This window comes from Lynx rufus, unplaced genomic scaffold (assembly GCF_022079265.1).
Source record: "Lynx rufus isolate CCGP_SWC_20201006 ecotype Redwood Valley unplaced genomic scaffold, mLynRuf1.p SCAF_14, whole genome shotgun sequence".
Lineage (NCBI taxonomy): Eukaryota > Metazoa > Chordata > Mammalia > Carnivora > Felidae > Lynx > Lynx rufus.
Window position 1 is genome coordinate 52,258,099 of NW_025814828.1, and position 18,921 is coordinate 52,277,019.

General features: G+C 37.8%; 1 protein-coding gene across 1 annotated transcript in view; it reads right to left on the minus strand.

Moving 5' to 3' along the window:
• The window catches only part of RPS6KA6 (ribosomal protein S6 kinase A6), a 205,974-nt gene that overhangs the window by 159,781 nt on the left and 27,272 nt on the right, over window positions 1-18,921 (minus strand). Inside the window, exon 2 of the mRNA XM_047075696.1 lies at window positions 11,886-11,945. Within this exon, the coding sequence (XP_046931652.1) occupies window positions 11,886-11,945 (60 nt within the window). The remainder of the gene's footprint in view (window positions 1-11,885; window positions 11,946-18,921) is intronic.

The window sequence follows — 18,921 nt, forward strand, 5'->3', positions numbered from 1 at the left end:
TTTTCCCATTCCGTTGGTTGCCTTTTAGTTTTGTTGGTTGTTTCCTTTGCTGTGCAGAAGCTTTTTATCTTCAAGAGGTACCAATAGTTCATTTTTGCTTTTAATCCCCTTGCCCTTGGGGATGTGTTAAGTAAGAAATTGCTGCAGCTGTGGTCAGAGAGGTTTTTTCCTGCTTTCTCCTCTAGGGTTTGGATGGTTTCCTGTCTCACATTCAGGTCCTTTATCCATTTTAAATTTATTTTTGTGAATGGTGTAAGAGAGTGGTCTAGTTTCATTCTTCTATATGTTTATGTCCAGTTTTCCCAGCACCATTTGTTAAAGAGACTGTCTTTTTTCTATTGGATATTCTTTCCTGCTTTGTCAAAGATGAGTTGGCCATACTTTTGTGGATCTAGTTCTGGGGTTTTTAATCTATTCCATTGGTCTATGTGCCTGTTTTTGTGCCAAGACCATGCTGTCTTGATGATTACAGCTTTGTAGTAGAGGCTAAAGTCTGGGATTGTGATGCCTCCTGCTTTGGTCTTCTTCTCCAAAATTACTTTGGCTATTCGGGACCTTTGTGGTTCCATACAAATTTTAGGATTGCTTGTTCTAGCTTAGAGAAGAATGCTGGTGCAATTGTGATTGGGATTGCATTGAATGTGTAGATAGCGTTGGGTAGTATTGACATTTTAACAGTATTTATTCTTCCAATCCATGAGCACGGAATGTTTTCCATTTATTTATATCTTCTTCAATTTCCTTCATAAGCTTTCTATAGTTTTCAGCATACAGATCTTTTACATCTTTTGTTAGGTTTATTCCTAGGAATGTTATGCTTCTTAGTGCAATTGTGAATGGGATCAGTTTCTTTATTTGTATTCCCCTTGCTTCATCATTAGTGTGTAAATATGCAACTGATTTCTGTACATTGTTTTTGTATCCAGCGACTTTGCTGAATTCATGTGTCAGTTCTAGCAGGCTTTTGCTGGAGTCTCTCGGATTTTCCATGTATAATATCATGTCATCTGCAAAAAGTGAAAGATTGACTTCATCTTTGCCAATCTTGATGCCTTTGATTTCCTTTTGTTGTCTGATTGCTGATGCTAGAACTTCCAACACTATGTTAAACAACAGAGGTGACAGTCAACATCCCTGTCGTTTTCTGAATCTCAGGGGGAAAGCTCTCGGTTTTTCCCCATTGAGGATGATATTAGCTGTGGGCTTTTCATAAATGGCTTTGATGATGTTTAAGCATGTTCCTTCTATCCCGACATTCTCGACGGTATTTATTAAGAAAGGATGCTGAATTTTGTCAAATATTTTTTCTGCATCGATTGACAGGATCATATGGTTTTCTTTTCTTTTCTTTTCTTTTTTCTTTATTAGGGTGATGTATCACATTGATTGATTTGCGAATGTTGCACCATCCCTGCATCCCAGGAATGAATCCCACTTGATCATGGTGAATAATTCCTTTTATATGCTGTTGAATTCGATTTCTAGTATCTTATTGAGAATTTTTGCATCCATATTCATCAGAGATCTTGGCCTGTAGTTCTCTTTTTTTTTTTTTTTAACTGGGTCTCTGACTGGTTTAGGAATCAAAGTAATGCTGGATTCCTAGAATGAGTCTGGAAGTTTTCCTTCGCTTTCTATTTTTTGGAATAGCTTGAGAAGGATAGGTATTATCTCTGCTTTAAATGTCTGGTAGAATTCCCCTGGGAAGCCATCTTCACATCTGGTCCTGGACTCCTATTTGTTGGGAGATTTTGACAACTGATTCAATTTCTTCGCTGGTTATGGGTCTGTTCAAATTTGCTATTTCTTCCTGTTTGAGTTTTCGAAGTGTGTGGGTGCTTAGGAATTTGTCCATTTCTTCCAGGTTGACCCGTTTGTTGGCATATAACTTTTCATGGTATTCCTTGATAATTGCTTGTATCTCTGAGAGATTGGTTGTAATAATTCCTTTTTCATTCATGATTTTATATATTTGGGTCATCTCCCTTTTCTTTTTGAGAAGCCTGGCTAGAGGTTTATCAATTTTGTTTATTTAAAAAAAAAAAAAACTCTTGGTTTCATTGATCTGTTCTACAGGTTTTTTTTTTTTTTGTTCTATATTGTTTATTTCTGCTCTAATCTTTATTATTTCTCTTCTTCTGCTGGGTTTGGGGTTCTTTGCTGTTCTGCTTCTATTTCTTTCAGGTGTGCAGTTAGATTTTGTATTTGGGATTTTTCTTGTTTCTTGAGATAGGCCTGGATTGCAAAGTATTTTCCTCTCAGGACTGCCTTTGCTGCATCCCAAAGCGTTTAGATTGTTGTATTTTCACTTTCATTTGTTTCCATATATTTTTCAAATTTCTTCTCTAATTGCCTGGTTGACCCACTCATTCCTTAGTAGGGTGTTCTTTAACCTCCACGCTTTTGGAGGTTTTCCAGGCTTTTTCCTGTGGTTGATTTCTTTTTTTCATTTTTTTTAAATTTTTTAATGTTAATTTATTTATTTATTTATTTATTTCGAGACAGAGAGAGACACAGCATGAGCAGGGAAGGGGCAGAGAGAGAGGGAGACACAGAATGTGAAGCAGGCTCCAGGCTCTGAGCTGTAAGCACAGAGCCTGAAGCGGGGCTCGAACTCACGAACTGTGAGATCGTGACCTGAGCCGAAGTCAGAAGCTTAACCCACTGAGCCACCCAGGTGCCCCTCCTGTGGTTGATTTCAAGCTTCATAGCATTGTGGTCTGAAAGTATGCATGGTATGATCTCAATTCTTGTATACTTATGAAGGGCTGTTTTGTGACCCAGTATGTGATCTATCTTAGAGAATGTTCCATGTGCACTCGAGAAGAAAGTATATTCTGTTGCTTTGGGATGCAGAGTTCTAAATATATCTGTCAAGTCCATCTGATCCAACGTACCATTCAGGGCCCTTGTTTCTTTATTGATCCTGTGTCTAGATGATCTCTCCATTGTTGTAAGTGGAGTATTAAAGTCTCCTGCAATTACCACATTCTTATCAATCAGGTTGCTTATGTTTGTGATTGTTTTATATATTTGGGGACTCCCGTATTTGGCGCATAGACATTTATAGTTGTCTATAGCTCTTCCTGATGGATAGACCCTGTAATTATTATATAATGCCCTTCTTCATCTCTTGTTGCGGCCTTTAATTGAAACTCTAGTTTTTCTGATATAAGTATGGCTACCCCAGCTTTCTTTTGACTTCCAGTAGAATGATAGATAGTTCTCCATCCCCTCAGTTTCAATCTGAAAGTGTCCTAAGGTCTACAATGAGTCTCTTGTAGACAGCAAATAGATGGGTCTTGGTTTTGTTTTGTTTTTTTCCATTCGAATACCCTATGTCTTTTGGTTGGAGCATTTAGTCCATTTACATTCAGTGTTATTATAGAAATATATGGGTCTAGAGTCATTGTGATGCCTGTGGCTTTCATGCTTGTAGTGATGTCTCTGGTACCTTGTCTCACAGGATCCCGCTTAGGATCTCTTGTAGGGCTGGTTTAGTGGTGACAAATTCCTTCAGTTTTTGTTTATTTGGGAAGACCTTTATCTCTCTTTCTATTCTAAATGACAGATTTGCTGGATAAAGGATTCTCGGCTGCATATTTTTTCTGTTCATCACATTGAATATTTCCTGTCATTCCTTTCTGGCCTGCCAAGTTTCAGTAGATAAATCCATCACGAGTCTTATAGGTCTCCCTTTATATGTTAGAGCCTGTTTATCCCTAGCTGCTTTCAGAAGTTTCTCTTTATCCTTGTATTTTGCCAGTTTCACTATGATATGTTGTGCAGAAGATGGATTCAAGTTATGTCTGAATGCAGTTCGCTGTGCCTCTTGGATTTCAATGCCTTCTTCCTTCCCCAGATCAGGGAAGTTCTCAGCTATGGTTTCTTCAAGTACACCTTCAGCTGTTTCCCTCTCTCTTCCTCTTCTGAAATCCCAATTATGAGTATGTCATTATGTTTAATTGTGTGACTTAGTTCTCTAATTCTCCCCTCATACTCCTGGATTCTTTTATCTCTCTTTTTCTCAGCTTCCTCTTTTTCATAATTTTTTTTCTAACACCTATTCTCTCCTCTACTTCTTGAATCCGAGCTGTGGTCACCTCCATTTTATTTTGCACCTCGTTTATAGCATTTTTTTAGCTCCTCCTGACTACTTCTTAATCCCTTGATCTCTGTAGTAATAGATTCTCTGTTGTCCTCTATGCTTTTTTCAAGCCCAGCCATTAATTTTATGACTATTATTTTAAATTAATTTTCTTTTACATTGCTTAAATCGTTTTTGATCAGTTCGTTAGCTGTCGCTACTTCCTGGAGTTTCTTTTGAGATGAATTCTTCCATTTCGTCATTTTGGATAGACCCTGGAGTGGCGCAGAACAGCAGGGCTCTTCCTCTGTGCTGTCTTGAGTAACTTGCATTGGTGGGCGGGGACACAGTCAGACCCAATGTCTGCCCCCAGCCCACCACTGCGGTCACAGTCAGACTGCTATATACCTTATCTTCCCCTCTCCCAGGGGTAGGACTCACTGCGGAGTGGTGTGGCCCTTGTCTGGGCTACTTGCACACTGCCAGGCTTGTGGTGCTGCTTCTATGGGATCTGGTGTAGTAGCCGGGGGGGGGGGGGTCCGCAGGGTGCACAGGGGTGGGAGGGGCAGACTCAGCTCATTTTGCCTTTGGTGGTCCACTTCAGAAGGGGCCCTGTGGCACTGGGAGGGAGGCAGATCCGTCACAGGGATGGATCCACAGAAGCACAATGTTGGGTGTTTGCGTGGTGCAAGCAAGTTCAGTGATGGAAACTGGTTGCCTTTGGGATTTTGGCTGGGGGATGGTGCTGGTGAGCACCTTTGTTCCCCACGAATCTGGGCTTTGTCCTCTGGGGGTCAACAACTCTCCCTCCCATTGTCCTCTAGACTCCCCCACTCTCAGAGCAGAGCTATTGACTTATAATATTCCAGATGTGAAGTCCCACTGGCTGTCAGAACACACTCCGTCTGGCCCCTCCACTTTTCCAAGCCAGACTCGGGGGCCCTGCCTTGCCAGGTGGGCTGGCTGCCCCTCCACCGCCCCGGCTCCTTCCCATCAGTCTGTGTACTGCGCAACGCCTCTCAGTCCTTCCTACCCTCTTCTGTGGGCCTCTTATCTATGCTTGGCTCCAGAGAGTCCATTCTGCTAGTCTTCTGGCGGTTTTCTGGGTTATTTAGTCAGATGTGGGTGGAATATAATTGGTCAGCAGGACGTGGTGAGCCCAGCTTCCTCCTACGCTGCCATCTTCCTCTTCTTCATCAATAAATATTTATTTAATACACATGTTTGAGTCTCACCCTCAGAGATTATGGTCCAGTAGAACTAGGGTGAGACCTAGCATTTTCTAAAACCTCCCCAGATGATTCTGATACATGATCAGGACTGAAAAAAGTTACTTAGGTGTTTCTAAGATATACTTATATGGGTATATAAATATAGATACACAAATACACATACATCCACAGCTACTTATTACAGAAGTGTTTTATATTTTGTATGTACTAGCTCTTTTTATTGTCAAATCATGACACCCTCTGTGTCATCATTTGTAATATCAGTCTTATTTCATCTACTCCCCACCCTAGTCTTGTCTATTGCTTAACATGTCTCAGCCTCCCCAAGGCTATACTTATTGATGTTTACTATTAAAACATTTTTGTGTCATCTGCAGCCCTTTTCCCTTCCACTACTTCACTTTCTTCTGCTTCTGCACTATTCCAAAAGTTTGAGACTGGAAGCATTCTAGCCTGAAATAAGATAGTGATGTACATATCAGCAATCCATTTGTTTTCTCTTAGGAATGAATCATCTTCAAAAAATGTTCTTTATTCTGGTACAATGAAGTCATGATATATTACATAATCTTCCTATTTATACAGTCTTTTCTCTTTAATCATTCACTCATTCAGATAAATCAACATTTAAGGAACATACACTATGTATTAGGTACAGTGCTACAAATTGGGAATACAGGATAAAATGTAGACTTGAGGATAACATTTTTTTGTCTTATACATCACATTCCCTAATGAAACAAAAGGGTATACTATACATTATGGGCTAAATCTTTTCCCCTCAAAACTCATGTGCTAAAGTCTTAACCCCCAGTACCTCAGAATGACTATTTGGAGACAGGGCCTTTAAAAAGGTAATTAAGGTAAAATAAGGTCATTAGGATGGACCCAATCCTAATCCAATATTACTGGTATTCTCATAAGAAAATGAGATTAGGAAACAGACACATAAAGGATGAGGCACAGCACAAAGACAGCCATCTATAAACCAAGGGTTTGAAATTTTTAAAAAACCAAGGAGAGTGGCCTCAGAAGAAACCAGCTCTGCCAACACCTTGATCTTGAACTTCTAGCCTCCATAATTGTGATAAAATAAATTTGTTGTTTAAGTTACTTAGCCTGTAGTATTTGGTTATGGCAGCCCTTGCAAACTTATACAAAGTACCTAATCATAGTTGATCTGTGTAAAGACAGTTGCTACTGTGAAATTAAGATTTAATAACTTTGAAATAGGAACCACTATTCTTTCCAACACCATATGAAAAAATTTGGTGATTTTTTAGAATATCATAGTAATTGTTGATAAATACAAAAATTATGAATGCTCAGTCACAACCAAAATAGTATGCTCTGATATCTATAATCTGTGATCATCTTTTTAATTCAGGGGGTCAACAATGTTATAACACCGGAAAAATATACTGATATAGTTCAAAATGAACTTCTAAGTACACTACTGCTCCATTCATTTGAAAACCAATTTCAAATCATCTGTTAATGAGAAAGAAAAGTTGATGACAATCTATTAGGAATTCATACTATATAATTCTATTACAACAGTTTCCTTGGACTATGGAACTAAGCATAGATACCTCCAGAAAAGAGGTCAAAAGAAAAGGGATGAACTTAGGAAGTATAATGCTAAGTGAAGCAAGTCAGTTAGAAAAAGACAAATACCATATTATTTCACTCATATGTGGAATTTAATAAACAAAACAAAGGAGCATGGGGGAAAGAGAGAGAGAGAGAGAATGAGACAGAGAGAGAGAGAGAGAAGCCAAAAAACAGATGCTAAACTATTAAGAACAAACTGATGGTTACCAGAGGGGAGGTGGGGGGCGGGGAGGATGGTTGAAACAGGTGGTGAAGATTAAGGAGTATAATGGGGCACCTGGGTGGTTCAGTCAGTTAAGTGTCCAACTTAGGCTCAGGTCATGATCTCACAGCTCGTGAGTTTGAGCCCCAGGTCAGGCTCTGTGCTAACAGCTCAGAGCTTAGAGCCTGCCCTGGATTCTGTGTCTCTCCCTCTCTCTGTCCCTCCCATGTTCATGCTGTCTCCTTCAGTCTCTCAATAATGAATAAACTTTAAAAAAAAGATTAAGGAGTATAATTGTCATGATGAGCACTGGATGATGTATAGAATTGTTGACTCGCTATATTGTACACTTGAAACTAATATAACACTGTATATTAACTATACTGGAATTAAATTTTTTAAACTTAAAAAGAAGAAGGATTTTAAAAGCATAAATTTGGGGGTTTTATTCAATAATGCCATATCCACCTGTCCAAACATGTGTTTTATTTGGGAGTAGATAGGCCAGTTTGATCATCAGGAAATTCCAAAAGCATGTAGTTGTGGATTTGTTAAAATGTACATGCAGAGATTTGGGAAAGCGGCTTGATGTATTTTTCTCATGCGGGTCTTCTTTCTTTATTGTGGGAAAGCGGTGAATAATCCAGGGTCACTGAAAACCAAGCGAAGTATCAGCATACTTTGAACGAAGGCTAACAGTAATAATAATGCATGTAAAAATGCCACTAGGATGAAGAAAACATTTCAAATGATGTACATATTGAAAAGTAATTGCCAAATATTTAGGTTAGGAAAACAGTATCAATTTGTATGAATGACTGAAAACCAAAGAAGGATGGCAAACTAGTTCCCACTTGGCTTGGTTTATTCTACTTTATAGAATTATCTCTTTAGTTCCCTTATCTATAAAATTGGAATAAAACCTGCCCTATCCATTTCATATCTGGGTTAGAGAATTTTGAAAACCACAAAATGTCTATAAAAATTGAAGTCATTGAATTATTTATACTATTTATCTTTGCATCCTTTGTGGTTTAGCATACAACTCTACCTTATATTGGCTGTCCATCAATGTTTAGTTGAACAATAATTGTTTATCTAAGAATTTTGCATACCTGTAATACAAGGGTTTGAAATTTTTAAAAAACACTAAATGAATAAAAAGCACCAACTTTCCAAGGGAAGAAAAACATTGAAGCACAGCAAGGATAAATTTTTAGAATGGGAAGAGAAATAAAGGAAGGAAAAATCCACCATAAAGAAGCAGGCCCCCGAAGTTAAAGGACTTCTTACTTACGGCTATACCTGAGTTTAAGTAAAACACACTTGTAAAAGAATATTTCTTAAAGGATACTTACGACAGACATATGTCTAGAATGGTTTTCAAAATTAGAAATGTAGGGCTTCAAAATATCAGGAAATCATTTTTTTATGTACATTTTCAGTTAAATGTAACCTTTTTATTTCTGGGTATTAAAAATATATATCAGCTTGGAGATTAAACATACTGCTGATGTACTAATGGAATAAACTAAAAAATCTAAGTGTTAAGTGAATATTCTTTTGAAATTTCTAAAATATTGGTAACATTAAAAATATGTATCTTATTTCAGGAAAAATAATCATTCCACACAAACTTTAAAAGTAAATATAAATGGATCACAAACTAGGAAATATAAGACATCTCTATTCATTTTGACAACATAAAACAATTAATTCATGTCAATAATCTACTAAAGAAGAATTATAACACCTTTTTCTTCTAGCCTGGACACAGTTGGGAGAAGTAGGGGACTAGGTGATGAATATGGTATCAAATATCTTTTATCAGTGAGCTGTTACATAATACTTACCAAATGTGAACATTGTCTTGAGAAATGGAAAGATTAATTCTAACTAAACTAGACATATTAAAATTATACTAACTATAATTTAGTCTTGTCAATAATATGCTAGACACATACAGGAAGTTTGGGAAGCAATTTAATTAACTTTGCTTGTTTTAACTGAAGAAAAGAGATCAGATGACCATGAAAGTCTAAAGCAATGATAAGTAGGATGAAGTAGATCGGTTGTTTAAATCAGTCAATCACAAAACAGCATCAGGCAACATAAGCAATACCTAAGTTCAAATTTAAAGAACACTGTTTAAAGAATCTCTGCATCACAGAGCAATCTCTACAACATTCCATTATTAAACAAAAAAGAGACAGCTGCAAAAAAACACACATCTGCCAGCATCACACTGGAATAGGCAACTACATCCCCTCAAATCCTATATTTTAAACCAGTAAACAAAGATATAAATTTATATGGTTAGTGTTTCTTATCACCCACATCATTTAACTGACACAAAATGAGTACCTGAACCATTGCACAGCAAATGTACTTTGTTTTAAGTTCCAATAGCTCAGGCTATAAACTAAATCAAATCCTTGGAAGTGATTCTAGGTCTCTTATTTTCCAATACTTCAGATTTCCCTTTCTAGATACTGAAGTTGACTGTCTAATTTAGATCATATTAACATCTATCACTGTATATTTTACTGCTTTTCCATTAAAACTGTAATTCTTGACTCATCTTTCATTAAAATTGGGAAGGCAAATATTTGACAATAACCCTATGTATATATCTATATTTTGATGTTGGCTACACATGTACTTATGTACACATGCACACACACAGTTGTTTTGGGTTTTTTTTGTCTTCCTCCTGTGGTGTGGGGCATGGCATTTCCTTGTTAATTTATTAATACTCAAATATACCCTTCCCCACTGCCTTTTGTATTTTCTTACACTTTATGTTTTATAAACTAGTAACATAATTACAACTATACCTCTTAGTACACATGATCTGTAATAAAGCTTTAGATGACTTTGATAGCAGCTTACATTTAATTATACTCAAAATTAACATGTTACTAATATCAAGTAAAGTGCAAAAGCCATAATGACAACATTTTACCTCTTATTAAGCAGAAGTAAGATTATTGTTACATCATCACAACCTGAAGAGACAGTGAATTTTTACATAGATTATTTCAAATAAGAGTCTTGGAGAAACCCAATTTAAATATCTCTCCTGGTCCTATCTAAAAAAATCCTCTTATAAACTAGTATCAAGGAAAAAAAAGGACATCAAAGTTGATTTTCTCAATAACTAAATAAAAAAGTATGGAGCTTTCCTTATTTTCCACTTCTTTGAGTCTACACAATACACAGATGACTTAGCATGAGGCACACTGGGTCATAAGTCTTGTTTCTGCTATTGTTACTTTGATAACCTAGTATAACAACCTCTCCAAGTCTCAAAAGACTTACCTAAATATACAATGAGGTTATTATAAAATATTATCTCTGAGGCTCCTTACAGCTTAAACAGTCCATAATTCCATGAAAATATCAATTAAAATGATAATCATAAAATAACAAAATAAATGTGGATGTCCATCTTAGACACTTCTTGAAAACTTAAGAACACTCTTCCATAAAACTAGACCTTGGGGCACCTGGCTGGCTCAGTTGGTTGGGCGTCCAACTTCCGCTCAGGTCATGATCTCAGCGTTCCTGAGTTCAAGCCCTGTTTTGGGCTCTGTGCTTATGGCTCAGAGCCTGGAGCCTATTTCAGATTCTGTATCTCCCTCTCTGTCTCTGCCCCTCTCCCTCTCATGCTCTGTCTCTCTCTCTCTTTCTTCCAAAAATAAATAAACATTAGGAAAAAGAAAAAGAAAACTAGACCTTGTACAATGAGAGTCTAGTATATAGGCCTGGCATTGAATGGCCTAATAGTTAAATGGTCTTTAAAATTGGTTAGAAACTTCTAGGGCACCTGGGTGGTACAGTCAGTTAAGCATCCTACTCTTGATTGAAGCTCAGGTCATGATCTCACAGTTCATGAATTCAAGCCTCACATCAGGCTCTGCACTGACATTGTGGGACCTGCTTAAGATTCTCTCTCTCTCTCTCTCTCTCTCTCTCTGTCTCTCTCTCCCCACACACACACTTGTATTCTCTCTCTCTCTCTCTCAAAATAAATGAATAAATTAAAAAAAAAAACTAGTTACAAACTACTGAAATAATTTAGTTGTAAAACTTTTTCAAAGCCAGGAAATGGATTTTAAATGATCTCAGGTTAAATATTTCTACATTAAATCTCCTTTCTACCCAAAAGTTGAGCATAACCTGATTTAGTTTAATGTAGAAGACTGTGTATTTTAGTGCTACACTTACTCATATGCTAGCAAGTAAAAATTTCATTCATTACACTAAAAATGAGTGAAATGAGTGGCATGTAAATTATACCTCAATAAAGTTGTTTAAAAAAAATTCACCAGGGCCCCCTGGGTGGCTCAGTCAGTTAAGCGTCTAACTTGATTTCAGCTCAGGTCATAATCTCACAGTTCATGAGATCAAGCTCCTCATTGGACTCCACACTGTCAGCACAGGACCTGCTTGAGATTCTCTCTCCCTTCTCTCTCTGCCCATACCCCAGCTTGTGCTCTCTCTCTGTCTCTCAAAATAAATAATTAAATAAATATATTTTTTTAAAAAACCGCTTCAGTTATAAAAATTTCTAACAAGAAAACTGTCTTATATTTTAAACTGCTATTATTTTATTAATAAATGAATTTGTTTATTATTAACTTACCTGAATAAATTTATTTAAGTGACAGAAGACTTTCTCTTTTCCTATTATTCTTTTTCCTTATATTTTAAAAATGTACTTTAATGAATTAATGTGAGTACTTACTTGGCAAGAATCTGCTTCTCCCTCTTCCATTGGCTCATCAAACATTTTAAGACCATCCACCTGAAAAATATTCAAATCAAAAACCAAAGTTCAGGATTACTAGAATAAGAATAAGAACTAAGAAAAATATAACAACTAGGCATTTCCCATCATGATCTAACAAGATCCACTCTTACTGAAACACAAACTGACAAAGGACATATAAAAGGTATTTAGAAAAGGAACATTAAATATGGTTTCCAGATTATTCTTGAGAATCCTTAACTTTCAGAGCTGTAGATTTCATTCCATAGTATTTAGAGCATTGCTGATAGATTAACATATACTAACCATATGACCTTTGTGGTTTCATTAATAGTATCCCCAGCCCAACACCAAGAAGTCAATTAAAAATAGGGCACCTGGGTGGCCCAGTAGGTTGAGCATCCGACTTCAGCTCAAGTCATGATATCATGGTTCGTGAGTTTAAGCCCTGCATTGGGCTCTGTGCTGACAGCTCAGAGCCTGGAGCCTGCTTCTGACTCTGTGTCTTCCTCTCTCTCTCTGCCCGTCCCCTGCTCATTCTCTGTCTCTGTCTCTCCAAAATAAATAAATGTAAAAAATATTAAAAATAGGCAGAGGATCTAAATAGACATATTTCCAAAGACATACGGAAGTTCAATAGGCACATGAAAAGATGCTCAACAGTACTAATCATCAGAGAAATGCTAGTCAAACCCACAATGAGATATCATCTCACACCAATGAGAGTGACAATTATAAAAAGACAAGAAATAACAAGCATTGATAAGGATGTGGAGAAAACAAAACCATTGTGTAGTGCTGGTGAAAATGTAAATTGGTGTAGTCACTGTGGAAAATAGTATAGAGGTTTCTCCAAAAATTCAAAGTAGAAATAGTATACAATCCAGCAATTCTACTTCTGGGTATTTACCTAAAGCAAAAAATAAAAATAAAAAAAAAAACAACACTGATTGGAAAAGATACATCCACTCCTATGCTCATTGCAGCATTACTTGCAATAGCCAAGATATGGAGGCAACCTAGGTATCCACTGGTAGATAAATGGATAAATAAGATGTGAGATACGTGTATGTGTATATATATATATACACACATATATGTGTATATGTGTGTATATATACACACACACACACATATATATATATACACACTGACTCATTTCACTTAATATAACACTCTCTAGATTCCTCCATCTTGTCATGGCCATATTTCATTCATTTTTATGGCGGAGTAATATACTATGAGTGTGTACATACACACACACACATATGTATATGTATATATATGTATATATATATGTGTGTATATATACACACATATATGTGTGTATATATATGTATGTATGTATGTGTATATATATATGTACATACAAATATATACATATTTGTTCTGGTTCTTTTTAGATTCTACATGTGAGTAAAATCATATGGTATTTGTCTTTGACTCATTTCACTTAATATAACACTCTCTAGATTCCTCCATGTTGTCATGGCCATATTTCATTCATTTTTATGGCAGAGTATTATACTATGAGTGTGTACATGGAGGAATCTAGAGAGTGTAGAATCTAAAAAGAACCAGAACAAATGAACAAACAAAACAAAATAGAAACAGACTCAAAAATACAGAGACCAAACTGGTTCTAGAGAGAGGGGAGGGATGGGGAAAATAGGTGAAAGGGATAAAAAGGTTCATAAACTTCCAGTTATGAAATAAATAAGACACAAAGATTTAATGTACAACATAAGGAATATAGTCAGTAACATTGAAATAACATTGCATGGTGACAGATGATAATTACACTTATCATGGTGAGGATTTCAAAATAAATATAAATGCCAAATCACTGTATTGTACACCTGAAATTAATATAACGTTGCATGAAAACTATACTTTAAACATTTTTTAAGAATAATTTTTTAAATTTATTTCTTTCTTTTGACAGAGAGAGAGAGAGAGAGAGAACAAGTGGGGAAGGGTCGGAAAGAGAAGGAGAGAGAGACAATCTGAAGCAGGCTCCACACTGTCAGCACAGAGCCCAATGCGGTGCTCAAATTCACAAATGTGAGATCATGAACTGAGCTGAAATCAAGAGTCAGATGCTTAGCCAACTGAGCCATCTAGGTACCCCTAATTAAAAAAAAAAATTGAAATTCTCCCTAACCAAATATTTATGAGATGGGGGGGGAATGCCATACAAATATCTACTGTGGGGATATATTTAAAGCAAATTAAGATGGGAAGAGTTTTATGTAATTGCACTATTGTTAATTCCTTTCCTTTCTTTTAGTTCAATTAAATTTTGAGTTACTCTACAGAAGAATAAATTATAGGAAAAATATGTGTAAGTAGTGATGAAAACAAAATTAATTTAACATACAAAGTTCAGTAGGTAATAATACTCTTCAAGCACTATTTTAGGAAAGAGTTAATTGCAGAGGACTTAGATCAGGAGTCTGCAAACTATGGCCCAATGGGCCAAATCTACCCCACTGTTTTTGTTGTTGTTGTTTGTTTGTTTGTTTGTTGTGTTTTTTTGTAAATAAAATTTTACTGTAACACAGAAACATCCATTTGTGTCCATATTATCTATGGATGCTTTCTCACTGCAACAGCCGAGTTGAATAGATGAGAGTCCCCTATACTTGCAAATCCTGCAATATTTACTGTTTGTCCCTTTACAGAAAAACTCTGTCAGCTAGTGATCTAAGATATTTGAAAATTAAGCACAGCAAGATGGTCTAGAAAAAAAGAAATTTAACCACTGCCTATTTATGAATCTACAGAAAGGACAGGACAGGGCAGGAAAGGAAAGGAAAGGAAAGGAAAGGAAAGGAAAGGAAGAAGGAGGGAGAGAGAGAAAGGAAGGATGGATGGGAGAAGGAAGGAAGGAAGGAAGGAAGGAAGGAAGGAAGGAAGGAAGGAAATAGAGCTTCTGGTGACAGCCAAGAAGAAATAAGTTTATTTGTCCTCTAGTTATAAATTAAAATCTCCACACAAAATACAAAAAGGACTATCTAAGGACTCTCAAATTAAATATTAACAAGCAGTTTAGGGATGGACAACACAATTCAAAGAATAACTAGTATTGTGGTGAGTTTCCTGGGTTTATTTCCAAACTTTGTCTCTTGACTTTGACCCAAGAAGAGACTGATTCATGGGACTCCAGAGTAAGAACAATATTTCCAAAAGAAACTCCACTTATTTCAAAGAGGACCAGGAAAAGATGCACTTTTGAGCTGGTAAACAAAAAGAGAATCACAAGTTTTCTTTTTTTCCCATTTTTTTTTCTTTTTTGACTCCCGCTCCTGATCCAAGGCAAGCCCCAATTAAGAGAAAACCTATCTAATCAAAGAGACAAGGAAAAGAGGCCCATATGATTTTTTAAAAAGAGGGTAGGGTAATCCTTGTTATATTTTTCACGTTCTCCTTCATTTCACCCCAAAGGCAGCCCCAACAGTACTAACCTGTGTGACATCATCAAAGACTAAAACTCAGAGAAACTCTACTTCTGGTCAGTGGAATCAGGATAAAGGGCCCATTGAACTGGAGAATTCATAGAAGAAATCATGGAAAGACATAATTGGAAAACGAGATCCCTAATTCTGTGTATGAACAGACACAAGTCCTAGTCTCAACAACAAATTGCATATATGTGGAACAGAATCAAACCACTGCTCAGTTCTCAAACTAACCACTGAGTTAGCACATGCAGAGTTCTGACCCAAACAATCTGAAGACATAACCAACACTGGAACCATCACACAGAGAGGGGGAGATAGAACTTGAACCTAACCAGGAAAACTATGTGCTGAAACAGTCAAAATTAACAGGCATCAATCCCAGTATAACTCCAATGTTGAAATATCTGACAAGGATCATGCAGCTATTATAAATATGCTTTTGGTTAAAAATAAACACAATTGGAAAATAAACACACTTGAGTCGAATGTTAAAAGTTATCAGCAGAAAAATATAAACTATTAAAAAAAAATGTAGAGGGGTGCCTGAGTGGCTCACTTAGTTAAGCATCTGACTTCAGCTCAGTTCATAATCTCGTGATTCATGGGTTCCTGCCTGCATTGGACTCTATGCAGGCAGCTCAGAGCCTGGAGCCTGCTTCAGATTCTGTGTCTCCCTTTCTCTCTGCCCCTCCCCTGCTCACACTCTGTCTTTCTCTCCTTCAAAAAATAAATAAACATTTGAGAAAAGCTGTGCCTTTGCAACCAATCAGAGCCGCTTCCCCAAGCAGCTGCAGTGTCCATGTTGATAGCCCAAAGTGGAAATCTTTAGGCAGAGCAGAAGGGGAACCTGCAGGGGGAATTCTGACAGCAACCTGTGCCTTTTCTCTGGCTGTCCGAGCATGGCCTCTGGAATCAGACCACTTAGATTAAAGTCCTAGCTTGACCACTTGCCATCTGAATGCTCTCCAGTAAGTTATTTCACTTCTCTGGGTCTCAGTTTCCTATCTGTAATAATAGTATTTACCTCAGAGGATGACTATGAAGAACTAATGAGTTAACATTTGCAAACATCCCAATAGGGTGGAGACACATCTCTGCTGATCTCTCCTGTATCTGCTCTCAGGGATATACAATGTGTTACCACTGAGAATGGGCAGTAGTTAACTTCACAGCAGAGGAGAAGGTGGCGGCATAGGAGGACTCTGGGCTCACCATGTCCTGCTGATCACTTAGACTCTACCCACATCTGTCTAAATAACCCAGAAAACTGCCAGAAGACTAGCAGAACGGACTCTCCAGAGCCAAGCATAGGCAAGAGGTCCACTGAAGAGGGTAAGAAGGGCAAAGAGGTGGTGCACGTTACACGGACTGGTGGGAGGGAGCCAGGAGAGTGGAGGGGCAGCCCGCCTGGCAAGCCAGAGCCCCCAAGTCTGGCTTGGAAGAGTGGAGGGGGCAGACTGCATGAGTTCTGACAGCCAGCGGGACTTAACTACTGGAATGTTATAAGTCAAATCTCTGCTCGGAGAGCGGGAGGGCGAGAGAACACTGGGAGGGAGAGGCGTTGAGCCTTGAAAGACAGAGCTCAGCTCAGCGGGGAAACAAAGGCACTGGCCAGCGCCATATCCCCCTCCCATCCCCCACCTGAAATCCTAAAGGGAAGCAGTTCCCATCACTAAACTTGCTTGCACTGCGCACACACCCAACACTGCTTCTGTGGATCCATCCCTCCGACGGGTCAGCCTGCCTCTTTCGAGGTGCTGCAGGGCCCCTCCTGCAGGGGACTACCAACAGAAAATCAATGCTAAGCCTGCCCCTCCCGCCCCTGTGCACCTTGCAGATCCACCCCAGCTAATACGCCAGATCCTATCAAAGCAGCACCACAAGCCTGGCAGTGTGCAAGTAGCCCAGACAGAGGCCACACCACTCTACAGTGAGTCCTGCCCCAGGGAGAGGGGAAGATAAGGTACACACCAGTCTGATTGTAGCCTCAGTGGTGGGCTGGGGGCTGACATCGGGTCTGACTGCTCCCCACCCACCAACACAACTTACTCCATACAACACAGGGGAAGTGGCCTGCAGGTCCGTGCCACTCCAGGAACTATCCAACATGAAGAAATGGAAGAATTCATCTCAAAAGAAACTCCAAGAAGTAGTGACAGCTAACGAATTGATCAAAAACGATTTAAGCAATATAACAGAACAAGAATTTAGAATAATAGTCAAAAATTAATTGCTGGGCTTGAAAAAAGCATAGAAGTCAGCAGAGAAACTATTGCTACAGAGATCAGGGGACTAAGAAACAGTCATGAAGAGCTAAAAAAATGCAATAAATGAGATGCAGAATAAAATGGAGGTAACCACAGCTCGGATTGAAGAAGCAGAGGAGAGAATAGGTGAATTAGAAGATAAAATTATGGAAAAAGAGAAAGCTGAGGAAAATATAGATGAAAAAATCCAGGAGTATGAGGGGAGAATTAGAGAACTAAGTGATGCATTCAAACGGAACGAAGTCCCCATCATAGGAATATTAGAAGATGAAGAGAGAGAAGAGGGGGACTGAAGGTGTACTTGAAGAAACCATAGCTGAGAACTTCCCTGATGTGGGGAATGAAAAAGGCATGGAAATACAAGAGGCACAAAGAACTCCCTTCAGACGTAACTTGAATGGATCTTCTGCATGACATATCATAGTGAAACTGGCAAAATACAAGGATAAAGGGAAAATTCTGAAAGCAGCTAGGGATAAACAGGCTCTAACTTACAAAGGCAGACACATAAGAGTAGTGGCAGATCTATCTACTGAAACTTGGCAGGCCAGAAAGGAATGGCAGGAAATCTTCAATGTGCTGAACAGAAAAAATATGTAGCTGAGAATCCTTTATCCAGCAAATCTATCATTCAGAATATAAGGAGAAATAAAGGTCTTCCCAAACAAAAACTGAAGGAAGTCATCACCAGTAAACCAGCCCCACAAGAGATGCTAAGGGGAACTCTGTGAGTGAAATCTTGCAAGGACCACAAAGTACCAGAGATATCACTACAAGCATGGAAACTACAGACATCACAATGACTCTAAACCCGTATCTTTCTATAATAACACTGAATGTAAATGGACTAAATGCTCCAACCAACAGACATAGGGTATCAGAATAGATAAAACAAAAAAACAAACAAAAAAAACCAAGACCCATCTATTTGCTGTCTACAAGAGACTCATTTTAGACCTGAGGACACCTTCAGGTTGAAAGTGAGGGGATGGAGAATTATCTATCATGCTGCTGGAAGTCAAAAGAAAGCTAGAGTAACATACTTATATCAGACAAACCAAAGAGTAAATTAAAGGCTGTAACAAGAGATGAAAAAGGGCATCATATAATAATTACAGGGTCTATCCATCAGGAAGAACTAACAATTATAAATGTCTATGCGCCAAATACAGGAGCTGCCAAATATATAAAACAATCACAAACATAAACAACCTTATTGATAACAATGGGGTAACTGCAGGGGACTTTAATACCCCACTTACAACAATGGATAGATCATCT